The 12,499-nt window shown below is 43.0% G+C and overlaps 2 protein-coding genes across 6 annotated transcripts in view; one reads left to right on the forward strand and one right to left on the reverse strand.

Moving 5' to 3' along the window:
• Nucleotides 1-1,223, reverse strand: part of HPS4 (HPS4 biogenesis of lysosomal organelles complex 3 subunit 2) — a 26,910-nt gene extending 25,687 nt beyond the window's left edge. For 4 of the 5 annotated variants that reach the window (XM_019663952.1, XM_019663950.1, XM_019663954.1 and 1 more), the window contains exon 1: nucleotides 1,138-1,223. The gene's annotated coding sequence lies outside the window, so the exon portion shown is untranslated. Of the gene's footprint in view, nucleotides 1-357; nucleotides 1,116-1,137 lie in introns of those variants that run through there. The other variant, XM_019663951.1, reaches the window with a different exon arrangement.
• SRRD (SRR1 domain containing) overlaps nucleotides 1,163-12,499 on the forward strand; it is a 13,666-nt gene continuing 2,329 nt past the window's right edge. The window contains exons 1-4 of the mRNA XM_019663955.1: nucleotides 1,163-1,424; nucleotides 9,829-9,869; nucleotides 11,248-11,507; nucleotides 11,608-11,706. Coding sequence (XP_019519500.1) covers nucleotides 1,264-1,424; nucleotides 9,829-9,869; nucleotides 11,248-11,507; nucleotides 11,608-11,706 — 561 coding nt within the window. The 5' untranslated portion in view covers nucleotides 1,163-1,263. The remainder of the gene's footprint in view (nucleotides 1,425-9,828; nucleotides 9,870-11,247; nucleotides 11,508-11,607; nucleotides 11,707-12,499) is intronic.

A 12,499-nucleotide genomic window follows, 5' to 3' on the forward strand; every position in this document is an offset into this window, starting at 1 on the left:
GGCTGTCAAACTCCAAGAAGAAAGAGAACTCAGCTACCATGGAATTTCAGAATTTAAAGGGACGCTTGCATCATTGACTCTAATCCTATCTCTTGTGCTCATCTTCAAAAATGACCTAGATGGTCTCTGGCTTACTCCCTTCAGAGAGAGACAGTTGTGTTAAATTTATCCTTGCATGAAGCTCAAACTGTCCTCCCTGTCACCTCCACACACCGGTCTGCATAACGCTCTCCAGGAAAATAAAACACGGTTTAATCCTTCCACAAGACAGCCCTTTGCTCCCTCCAAGTGTATGTCTACTATCACTTTCTCCAAGATTAACGTCCCCAGCAACATGGTTTCAAAATGCTTTCTCACCATCTGGCATCCTCCTGGGGGAACACAACAGAGTTTTTTAAAGCTCCTTTGGTAGATCAAAGCGTCTAGAAGGGACCCCACTGAATCTCTGAAGGCCTGTACAATCTGTCTTTTCCGGGCTCTAGATATCTTGAGGTCGGCCTCCATAGGGTCCCAGTAATGGTATTCTCTGAATCATATTTAGATGCCTGTGGAGAGGCATCTAAGCTCTTGGAAGCAGGACAGCAGCCTGAAACCCTTTGTCCCTTGTTTCCACAGGACTGGGCCCTACACTGCGAAAGGTCCAGTCTCTTATCTCTGAAAGGTCCGGAAGAGGCCGGAAATGGCCTTGGGGTAGGGAAGGTGTTGGGATGAGTCCAGAGAAGGGTCTGACAGCCTAGGAAGTGGCAGTAACAAGCAGGGGGAGTCAAGAGTGGCTGGTAATGGCCTGGGGGTGGAATGGGGGGGTGGGGGTGGGGGTGAAGGAAGTGGCCTCAAGTGGGTCTGCAAGGCGCTAAAGTCTGCAAAGAGCCGGGAAGCCATCGGTAACCTTCTAGGGCATTAGGAGGTGTCTGGCCTCAGCTCCAGGGTACTGGGAATTGGTGAGCAAAGGTGCGGGGGTCAGTCTGGGCCCGGTCACGGCGCCCAGAGGCCGCGATGAGGCGCTCTCAGCCGCGCTCCTGCCCCTCGGCGTCCCCGCGCCGCCCACCCGCCAGCGTAGCCAGGCAGCCCGGGAATCGGGGATCGGGACCCGGAGTGTGGGCGGCAGCGGGGCGCCAGCGACTCCCGCCCGGTACCTACGCGCGCGGCGGAGAGGCCACAGGGTCACGCGCCGCCCGCGCCTCCTGCCTCTTAAAGTTTCCGCAGAGCTGGCGAGCGGCGATGACGTAGCCCGGGCGCGCCGCGCGCCCACGACGTCTGGGGCCAATGGCGGCTGCGGCGCTGGAACCCTGGCAAGTTGCGGCTCCGCGGAGAAGGCGCTCTGCCGCTCGACGTCCGCGGCCCAGGGAGGCGGTGGCGGCCCGGGGCCCGGAGGCGGAGCCTGAGGTGGACGGCGAAGTTGTGCTTCGTCGCATGCAGGAGGCCAGGCGAGTGTGGGGTCGGCCCTGGGTCCGAATCTTCACCCCTGTGGGAACCTCTCCGAGCTTCAGACTCTCCATATGTGAAGTGGGAATAACTGCAAAACCTTTACGGGGTTATTGTGAGGACTTAACAGAGGCAACGAGTTCATTACAGACTGGATTATAGTAAGCACGCAATAAAAGTGGTCATTGCCCTTACTGCAATTACAGCTGCAAGTTATGTAATCTCTGCCTCAGTTTTCTCATCTGTGAGGTGGGCATGAAAATAGTACCCAGATAGGCTTGCTTTAATCATTCAGTGAATTAGTTAATGCAAACCATTTCATACAGATTAATTTTATGTGCTCCCCGCCCCCAGAATTAGCGTCAAGAGGCAATGGTGGCTCAGGTTACCACTGAATAAAAATTAGTTGGCTGACCAGCTGACGGACGCTGAGAAAAAAAGCTGCAGTGACTTTTTCTCGGACCTCAGAAGATGCCAATAACGATGAGCGTGCCTGTGTATGGAGAACTCTTAAGGCACTTTCCATACACCTTTTACTCCTCAACTTCTTCATTATCCCCCCAGGAGCTTCCTACTTCTCTCTACCTGCACCCTCAAGTGTGGTGCAGTCCCCACTACCCTGATAGAGAGCAGCCCAGCACTTTACATGCTGATGTCCTGTGCACACCAGTTTACAAAGCACTCCCTGTACACTAGAACCCTCCTTTACCCTCTGTGGGGAACACCAGGGCAGCCTCTGGGCAGCTTTTTTCAATTCTTTCTACCCTCTGAGTTCCTGAACAGTGGCTTATGGCTTGTCAGTTCAAATCCAGTTCACTTTTTCTTTTAACAAATTTTTTTTTCTTGTGATGAGAACTTTTTAGATCTCTTACCAACTTTCAAATATGCAATACAGCATTATTAACTATAGTTGCCATGCTGTACATTACATCTCCTTGTCTTACTTTACAATTGGAAGTTTGTACCTTTTGACCCCCTTTACCCATTCTGCCCACTCGCCATTCCCCTGCCTCTGGCAACCACCAGTGTAATCTGTTCTCTGTGTTGATGAGCTCAGTTTTTTTATATTTGCTTTTTTTATTCCATATATAAGTGAGATTGTACAGTATATGTCTTTCTATGAATAGTTTCGATTAACATAGTGGTCTCAAGGTCCATCCATGTTGTTACAAATGACAAGATTTGATTCTTTTTATGGCTTAATAGAGTGTGTGTGTGTGTGTGTGTGTGTGTGTGTGTGTGTATGGCCAAAAAAAGTATACGCATTTTAATAAAGGAAAAAACTATTAAAATTGTAATACTCAATGTATACCCATAACAAAAGATGAATACAAGTCACATTTGACTTCTGCAATGACAAGAGGTGCTCAAAATGGTTCCCATCAGCGTCCAGACACTTCTGATTACAGTGAACTACTACTGCTTGAGCAATGCTGACCACAGTGTCCACTTGTATACATGTTTTTGACACTCCTGGTATGGGGTTTATTTCTGGGCTCTGTATTCTGTTCCATTGATTTGTGTCTGTTTTTATGCCAATACCATACAGTTTTGATTACTATAGCTATGTAATATAGTTTGAAATCAGGGCACATGATACCTCCAGCTTTGTTCATCTTTCTCAAAATTGCTTTGGCTATATGGGGTCTTCAGTGGTTCCATACAAATTTTAGGAGTATTTATTTTATACCTGTGAAGAATGCCATTGGAATTTTGATAGGGATTGCATTGAATCTGTAGAGTGCTTTAGGTAATAGGGAAGTTTTAATAATGTTAATTTCAATCTATGACCATGAACTATCTTTCCATTTTTTTGCATCTTCAATTTCCTTCAACAATGTCTTGTAGTTTTCCATGTGTATGTCCTTCACCTCCTTTGTTAAGTTTATTCCTAGGTATTGTATTCTTTTGTTGCGATTGTAAGTGGGATAGTTTTCTTCATTTCTCATTCTGGTATTTCGTTGTAGTGTATAGAAATGCAACAGGTATTTGTATATTGATTTTTTATCCTTCAACTTTACTGAATTCGTTTATTCTGAATTTTTTGGTGGAGCCTTTAGGGTTTTCTGTATATCTGCAAATAGTGACATGACATCTTTTATTTCTTTTTCTTGCCTAATTGTTCTGTCTAGGACTTCGAGTACCATACTGAATAACAGTGGTTAGAGTGGGTATGGTTGTTTTGTTCCTGATCTTAAAGGGAAAGCTTTCAGTTTTTCACCATTGATTATGATGCTAGATGAGAGTTTGTCATATATGGCCTTATTATGTTGAGATACTTTTCTTCTATAGCCATTTCATTCAGAGCTTTTATCATAAATGCATGTTGTATCTTGTCAAATACCTTTTCTGCATCTATTTTTTTTTTTTTTTAGATTTTATTGGGGAATTGGGAGGAGGGAACAGCATTGGGGAATTGGGGAAGGGGAAGAGACAAGTTACTGTCCTTTTGTTCTTCAGTCTAGTTGTGAAGGACATCGCTTCACTGGCCCATGTTGGTATTATCATTGCGCTGTTCCCGGCTGAGGCAGTCGGCCGCTGGCCATTGGACAGCTGCTCACGGCAGCTCACAGCAGGTCACTGCAGCCCCACTGCAGCCTACACATCACCAGCGACTCACAGCAGCCCAGCTCTAGGTCGAGCTGTTGTTCACCATCTTAGCTGTAGAGGGTGCAGTGTCACTGGCCCTCATGTGGGATCCGAACCGGGGCCCTGTTGCTCAGAGCTGGCGTCCCAAGCCAACTCTTAACCAACTCACCACTCAGCCGGCCCTCCTCCTACTGACTTTAGACTTTGTTTTTCTTTTTCTAGTTCCTTATGGTGTAATGTAAGATTGTTCAAGGTTTTTCTTGTGTCTTGAGCTAGGCCTATATTGCTATAAACTTTCCTCTTAGTACTAGTTTTGCTGTATCCAAAAAATTTTGGTGTGTCATATTTTCATTTTTATTTGTCTCTGTGTATCTTTTAATTTCTTCTTTTATTTATTCTTTGACCCAATAGTTATTCAGTAGCATGTTGTTTAATCTCTACATATTTGTGATTTTTCTAGCTTTCTTCTTATAGTTGATTTCTGCAATAGTTTCATACTATTATGGTCCAAAAAGGTGCTTGGTATGATTTAAATCTTCTTAAATTTATTGAGACTTATTATTATTATTTTTAAAATACTGTTTCTTGCATTGAAGCTCTTTATTTATTTATTTATCTATTATTTTTTTAAGCTGAGCCATCCTGCCACCTGTTGGCAGCTCAGCGGCTGCTCAGCTAGGGCTGGAATCGAACTGCTGTTGCTCAGAGCTCAAACTGTTGAGCTAGCTCTTAACCAACTGAACCACTCAGCCGGCCCTATTGAGTCTTGTTTTGTTTCTCAACATATGGCCTATTCTTGAGAATGTTGCATGTCTACTTGAGAAGAATGTGTATTCAGTCATTTGGGGGTGGAAAGTTCTAAAAATATCTATTAAGTCCATCTGGTCTAATGTATCATTTAAGGCTGATGGTGCCTTGTTGACTTTCTGTCGGAATGATCTATCCATTGGCATAAGTGGGGTATTAAAGTCTCTTACTATTATTGTAAAACTGTATTTCTCCCTTTAGATCTGCTAATAATTGCTTTATATATTTTGGTGCTCCTAGGTTGGGTGCATATATATTAATAAATGTTATGTCTTCTTGATGTATTGTCCCCTTTCTCATTATAAAATATCCATATTTGTGTCTTGTTAACTTTTTTTTTTTTTGTCTTGAAAGCTATTTTCTCTGACAGAAGTATGACTACACTCTCTTTTCTCTGGATATCATTTGCTTGGAGTATCATCTTCAACCCCTTCACATTGAGCCTGTTAGTCTTTGTATCTGAGATGGGTCTCTTGAAGGCGGCATATAGTTGGATCTTGGTTTTTTTTTTTTAGATTTTTTTTTTAATTGGGGAATTGGGGGAGGGGAACAGACAAGTTGCTGTCGTTTTGTTCTTCAGTCTAGTTGTGGAGGACATTGCTTCACTGGCCCAAGTTGGCACCGTCATTGCGCTCTTCCTGGGCGAGGCAGATCAGTCACCGGCTTCTGGACGGCCGCTCACTGCGGCTGCTGGCCGCTCACGCTGGCTGCTGGCTACACACGGTAGCCCATGGCAACCCACTGCCACAGGGGCTGCAGCCTACGCCGTCGCCGGCGACTCATGGCAGCCCAGCTCCAGGTTGAGCTGTTGTTCAGCATCTTAGCTGCGGAGGGCAGTGTCACAGGCCCTCATATGTGGGATCCGAACCAGGGCCCTCTGGCGTCCCAAGCCAGCTCTTAACCATCGCGCCACTCGGCCGGCCCTGGATCTTGTTTTTGAATCCAGTCAGCTACTCTGTGTTTTTTGATTGATGAGTTCAGTCCATTCATATTTAGGATGACTACTGATATATGATAACTTTTAGCTTTTGTTTTCTGGTCGTTCTGTATCTCCATTGTTTCTTTTTCTTTGTGTTTATGTCTGCTATTTTAGTTTTTAATGTTTTGTATCTCATCTTTGGATTTTTGTTTTGTGGTTACCATGGAGGTTTACATAAAATGTCTTATAGATAAAATATTCCTTTTCCTTCTGATAGCATCTTATCTTCATTTGCCTATATAAGTTCAGTTCCTTTTCTCCTCTTTTATGTTTTCTTGTTGTCACAAATTATCCCTTTTTATCTGCTTTTATTACCAAATTGCAGTAGCTATAGTTACTTGTAATGCTTTTTTCCCTCTAATTTTATGTTATAATTCAGTGTTTTACCCTATCTGAAATAGAGTTGCAGTTTCCTACTTTTGTCTGTGACCTTACTCAAAGTTTTGTATACTTTTGTCTTTGCATTTCAGGTAGAAGAGCTCCTTTCAATATTTCTTGTAACACAGGTCTTGTGGTGGTAAATTTTCTCAGCTTTGTTTGTCTGGGAAAGCCTTTATTTCTCCTTCATGTCTAAAGGATAACTTTGGTGGATATGTTATTCCTGGTTGGTAGTTTCTCTCTTTCAGTATTTTAAATATATCATTCCACTCTCTCCTGGCCCATAGGGTTTCTATTGAGAAATCTGGTGATTATCTGATGGGTTCTCTTTGTAGGTTACTATGTTTTTTTCCCTGTCTGACTTGAGAATTCTTTATTTATTATTAACTTTTGACAGTTTTAATATAATCTTTCTTGGAGAAGGTCTTTTTGCCTTGAGATAATAAAGTGTTCCGTTATCTTGTTATATTCAAATGTCCCAATTCCTTCTCTAGGTTTGGGAAGTTTTCATCAATTATTTCTTTGAGTAAACTCTGTTCCCTTCTCCCTCTTTTCTCCTGCTGGGATGCCCATTTTCCTTACGTTGTTTTTTCTAATGGAGTCAAATTGTTCTCATAGAGTTCTTTCATTTTTAAAAAGCCTTAGTTCTTTCTTTTCTTCCACCTGAATCATTTTTAGATTTCTGTCTTTGAACTTGCTAATTCTCTCCCATCTGGTCCATGCTGTTTCCAATGCTCTCTCGTGCATTCTTCATTTCATTTATAGCATTCTTCAGCCCCTGAATTTTTCTTTGGTTCTTTTTTATAGTTTCATTCTCTTTGGTAAAGTACTCCTTTTGTTCCTTAATTTTGTTCCTGAGCTCACTGAACTGCTTTTCTGAAGTTTTTTTGTCTCGTTGAGTTTCTACATAACTGTAATCTTGAATTCTCTTGTCATTTAAATCACAGTCATCCATGACTGTGAGTTTGGTTTCTGGAGACTTGTCATTTTCTTCCTGTGTTACCATGTTATCTTGGTTGTTCCTCTGCCTGTACACTTGAGGTCGTGAACACTTTTCTTGTTTGGATATTGCTTTAAATATAATTCAGTTTGATAATTAGAGGTCTTTTGTTTTCCAGTAGATGGTGTTATAGCAAAGTTTTTGTGTTCTGTTACCTGCACTACCTTGTCCTCTGGGGTCACAGTGTGGGGAACATCAGTGCAGTCATGGAAACTTGACATCTGGGTGACCGGGATTGTGGGTGTCTGTCCCTGCTGTGTCCAAGTCGCCTCAGCATCGGGCACCATCACCATGGTGGGATCTGGTAGGTGGGGAGTAGATGAGTTTGCAAGCCTGCAACACTGCTCCCTCATTCCTTATGGCCACCATCACTGCTGTGCTGTAGACGGGGAGCCATAGATGCATCTCCTCTGCTGCTACTGGGTTTGTCTGCAATGTGGGGAGGAGGGAGCTGAATTCTCCAGCAGCAGCACTGCTTCAGCCCTTCTTACCCTCCGCTGAGCCAGTGTGGACACCGCATCTCAGCTCCTCCACCACTACCGTGTTAGCTGGGGCCACGATGGCTGCTGAACCTCGTTTGTGGACACCGTCCCTGTTCTCCCCCTGCCTCACCTCCCCCTGTGTTCAGTGCAGTCACCTTCAGATGTACCGGTGTGTGTGTCTCTTCAGGCGCCTTTGTGTTGAGTGGAGGAACCTTTGTTGGATTATAGGGTCTGACTTGTTGTAAATTTAAGGGGAGATTCAGAGGAGTTTTCTTACTCCTTCATGATGTTGACATCGTGTATGTGTAAGTTTTGAGAAATTTTAACATTTTATAATATATTTGTGTATATTTTATGGTGGCAAATGATAAAATAGACTAGTATTTACATATAGTTTATGCATTCATGATATACTTAATTTTTTCAACATTTTAGGCTATGTGGCTTGTCTGTGAATTTTTTTAAATTGTTGAAAATCTCCAAAAAATGTTCCAATATATTTATTGAAAAAATAAAATCTGAGTATAAGTGGGCCTGCACAGTTCAAGCCTGTGTTGTTCAAGGGTCAACTGTATTGTTGAATATGATTTGTTAATGTTTTGTTGAGGATTTTTGCATCTGAGTTCATCAGGGAGATTGACCTTTAATTTTTTGTTTTGTTTTGTTTTTTTTGTGGTGTTCTTGTCTGCTCTTGGTGTCAGGGTGATGCTGGCCTTGTAAAATGAGTTTTGAAGAGTTCCTTCCTCTTTTGTATTTTGGAAGAGTTTGAGGAGGACAGGTATTAATTCTTTGAATGTTTGGCAGAATTCACCACTGAAGCCATCTGGGGCTGGACTTTTGTTTGTTGCAAGGTTTTTGATTACTGTTTCAATCGCCTTACTAGTAATTGGTCTATTCAGATTTTCTATTTTTTCATAATTCAGTCCTGAAAGCTTGTATATTTCTGGGGATTTATCCGTTTCTTACAGTTTGTCCAATTTGTTGTCATATAATTGTTGATAGTAATCTCTTATGGTCCTTTGTATTTCTGTAGTATTTGTCATTTCTGATTTTATTTCATTTCATTTCTGATTTTATTTATTTGAATCCACTCCTTTTTTTCTTGGGGAATGTACTAAAGGTTTGTCAATTGTATCTTTTCAGAGATATTTTACTTTCATTGATCTTTTCTGTTTTTTTAGTGTCTTATTTATTTCTGCCCTAATCTTTGCTATTTCCTTCCTCCTACTAACTTTGAGTTTGTTTTTTTTCTTCTATTTCTAGTTCCTTGAGATGTGAAGTTAGGTTGTTTATTTGGGACTTTTCTTGTTTTTTGAGGTAGGCATTTATGGTTATGAATTTCCCCCTTAAAACTGCTTTTGCTGCATCCCAAATTTTGGTATCTCTTTGTTTTGCAGTCTGTTTTGACTGATATAATTATGGGTATCTCAGCTTTCTTTTTGTTTCCATTTGCATGGAATATCTTTTTCTGTTCCTCTACTTTAAGTCTCTGTGTGACCTTAATCTGAAGTGTCTGTAGGCAGCATATAGATGGGTCTAGGTTTTTATCCATTCAGTCACTGTGTGTCTTTTGACTGGCAAATTCATTCAGTTCATTTTAATACACCATTGACTACGTTTTGTTCTGGGTTTGTGGAAACCAGTTGACTTAAAGAAAGGCCAGACACTTGGTTTGTCTTGTCTCTTATTTTCACCTTGGAATTATTTATCATAACAAAGCCTGTTTATTGAGTACCTGCTGTGAACTAGGTTCTGTGCTGAGGGTTAACCCATGTAAGTAACAGACAGGTCGGAGTCTAATCCCCACTTTATAGAGATGAGGAAACTGAAGCTGAGAGAGGCTACAGTTTGTGCATTTAACAACTATTCATGGAGCTGCGCCTCTGTGCCAGGCTCTGTTGTGGATCAAGGACACAAAGCAGATCAAGACCTGTCCCCGAGAAGTGGGGACCTCGTCCAGGAGACCCCCTCTGCCGCCCTTTCTGAGCCCCAGCAGTCCGTGCTCTGACTCTGGACATGTTCACCACATGTCCTGCTCCTGTCACTCAGGAGTGGACTCTGCGTCTGCTGTACTCCATCATGCTCCCACATCCAGGTTATGGTCAGGAGGGGGGTTGGGGCAGCCTGAAAAGGATGAGAGATGACCGCACCATTGTTTTGTTTTTCATCAGGAAGGACATGCTTATTTCCGATTTCTGGAGTTCGGCCCTAGGTGAGTACCACCTCGCCAAGGCTGGGGGCAGTAAGGGCGGGAGGAGGGCCCGAGTGTGAGCCAGGAAAGGAATCCCGCCCTCGTTAATGACATTGTGCTTCACGGAGCAGCAGCGTGTATGCTGGGCTCTATTTATGACGTCTCCCTTCCTTACAGCGGTGTGTTTGGGGCACTTAACTAACTCTGACCCTCAGTTTCTTTACCTGTGAAATAGATGATTATGTACGTATCCTGTTGTGTAATTTTGAGTGTTAAATGAGGCTGTGCAATTAAGTGCTTAGAACAGGGCTTGATGCTGCACAGGGACAATAAATGCTAGCTGTCATTATCATTGCTGTTGAAATTTTTGTTTATCTTGCTTTTTCCTTGAGATTATAATATAGACTTCCCCCCTCCCCCATGCAGTTATAATCTCTTCTTAAACAATATGTGTGGGAACATAGATATTAATAAGTGGAGTGAACATACCATAGTTATAATTTTTATTAAGGAACTTGTAAGTTTGTTTCCTTTCTTTGTTTTTTAGATATTATCATAACTTTGCAGTGAGCACCTTTATGCATAAAACTTTTACCGAATTTAGGATGATCTTCTTAGGATATGTTCCCAGAAGTGACAGGCAGTGACCACTCTGACATCCATTGTCAAGTTATTTTCTAAAAAAGCTTTTTACCAATTCTTTTACTAGCAAGAATCAAAAGAGCAACCTTTCCTGGCTGAGCTCTGATATAAAGATATCTTTGCTAATAAGTGAAAACTGGTATCTTATTGTGGGAACATATGGTTTTTTGCTTTTTGTTTTGCATACAGATTTGTGTAACTAAATTCAGCACCAGTATAATATTAGACAGGAGATCCCACCACTGTATTAGCAGATTGAAACAAAGTATTGTTCATTAGACTCTAGAAGCTCCAGCCTACCTTTTTTCTTTGAGCTTTTTACATGTTGAATATTCCTACTTCCAGCCATTTATAGTGTGGTAGTGAGAGATCTGCTCCTGTATTCTTTGTTATAATAAAAAAGTCAGCACTTCAGACCATAACCTGCATTGACCAGGTACCTCGTATTAAACAGGGATGACTTCACATTTTTCGATGGAAACTGTGTCTATAAATGAAACCTGTTTTGTGCTGAAACGCTCTCTGAGGTTGTAGGCCGTGGGTTTCCAGGGACCAGGACACCCTGTCAGTTTTGGTGGACACAGCGGCATGTCTCAGGCGTGTTGTGGAGTGGGCCGGCAGACCTTCTCTTTGAGAAGCTGAAGCTGTTACTGCCCTGCTCCTTGTCTCCCTGGACCTGTGGGCTGCTTCTGTGGATGATTTGGTTCACAGGGTAAGAGCATGCCCTCTGACTGTACCCAGGGGCCCGCTTTTTCAGAAACCATCAACACATGTCTTACGAAACATCTGGAACAGCTGATGGCCCCAGTAGGGACTCTTTCAGAAGCCCTTGGAAACCTGCACCTTGACTCATCACCAGATGACTCAGATGCGGCCCCTGGCTCCATCCCAGGGGAGACCCTGCTCACGGGAACCTGCCATTGGAAGTGCGTGTGTTACGGCATTGGGAACTTTTCCACCTGCGTCATAGCTAGAAACCAGCTCACATTTTTGCTTCTCTTCCTGGAAAAGTGCCAGGTATATCTTTTGACTCTTCGTCGTCGTCCCTGCCTTGGTCTTGTGCATGGTGTGCACACAGGTATGTAGGTTGAACTAAACGACTCCTTCCTTTCTGCAGATTCCCAGAAGTCATTGCTGGGTGTATGACCCTCTGTTTAGCCAACTCGAAATTGCAGTTCTTAACACCCTTGGGGTGATTGTTCTCAGTGAGAACGAGGTGAGTGGTTTAGGAAAGGCGGGTGGGGAGGGCAGTGGAACTCCTGACCACCTGACCCCGGGCTCTGCCCCGTGCACGTGTTTTCTTTGAAGCAGCAGTTGTTCCTCCCCACTGCTGGCTTGCTTTCCCAGCGCCTGTAATGTGACCCATTACCCAACTGTTGTGCCCGTCAGAAAAAAAGAAATTACACAAATGGCATGAACCAGAACACGTTAGGTGTACAAAATTTTTATGAGGATTCTGTGTCCAGAAATTATGCTAAGTTGGTATTTACTGTTGATGTTAATATATTGAAAGGGCACACAGCCTCTGCCTCTCATAAGGGCTGTCTGGTTGGAACTTACCCTGTCCCGGGGGAGGTAATAAAAGGGGGTGGAACATCTCCCCTCTTTGAAGCTGTAGCCCAGTCACATCCACAGCACCTGGCTGTGAGGTGTGGGTGAATCCGCTGCCCACCACAGAATCCCCTAAAGTAGCCGAAATTCGACATTTTTTTGAGACCTGGACAAAAGAAAATCATTTCACAAGCAGAGGCCTGAAGCCAGTCTAGGCAGATACCTCTGAATTTAGTTTTGTATTATCTTGGGGATGATACAATAATCATTTGATTCCTCGCTGTTCTGAAAAACTGCCTTCTCATTGCTCATTATGAAACATGAAAATTAGGCCCAGCTGAGACTAGAGACTCGCTTGCTGATGTTGGCAAGCTCCTAAAACACGGCCGTTTAATTCAGATCATCTTTGCTGAATGCTGGCTCTGTGCTAGGCAAGGAGCTTTGGGGAGACCGCGATA

The sequence above is a fragment of the Hipposideros armiger genome, unplaced genomic scaffold, assembly GCF_001890085.2.
Source record: "Hipposideros armiger isolate ML-2016 unplaced genomic scaffold, ASM189008v1 scaffold_411, whole genome shotgun sequence".
In the NCBI taxonomy this organism is placed as follows: domain Eukaryota; kingdom Metazoa; phylum Chordata; class Mammalia; order Chiroptera; family Hipposideridae; genus Hipposideros; species Hipposideros armiger.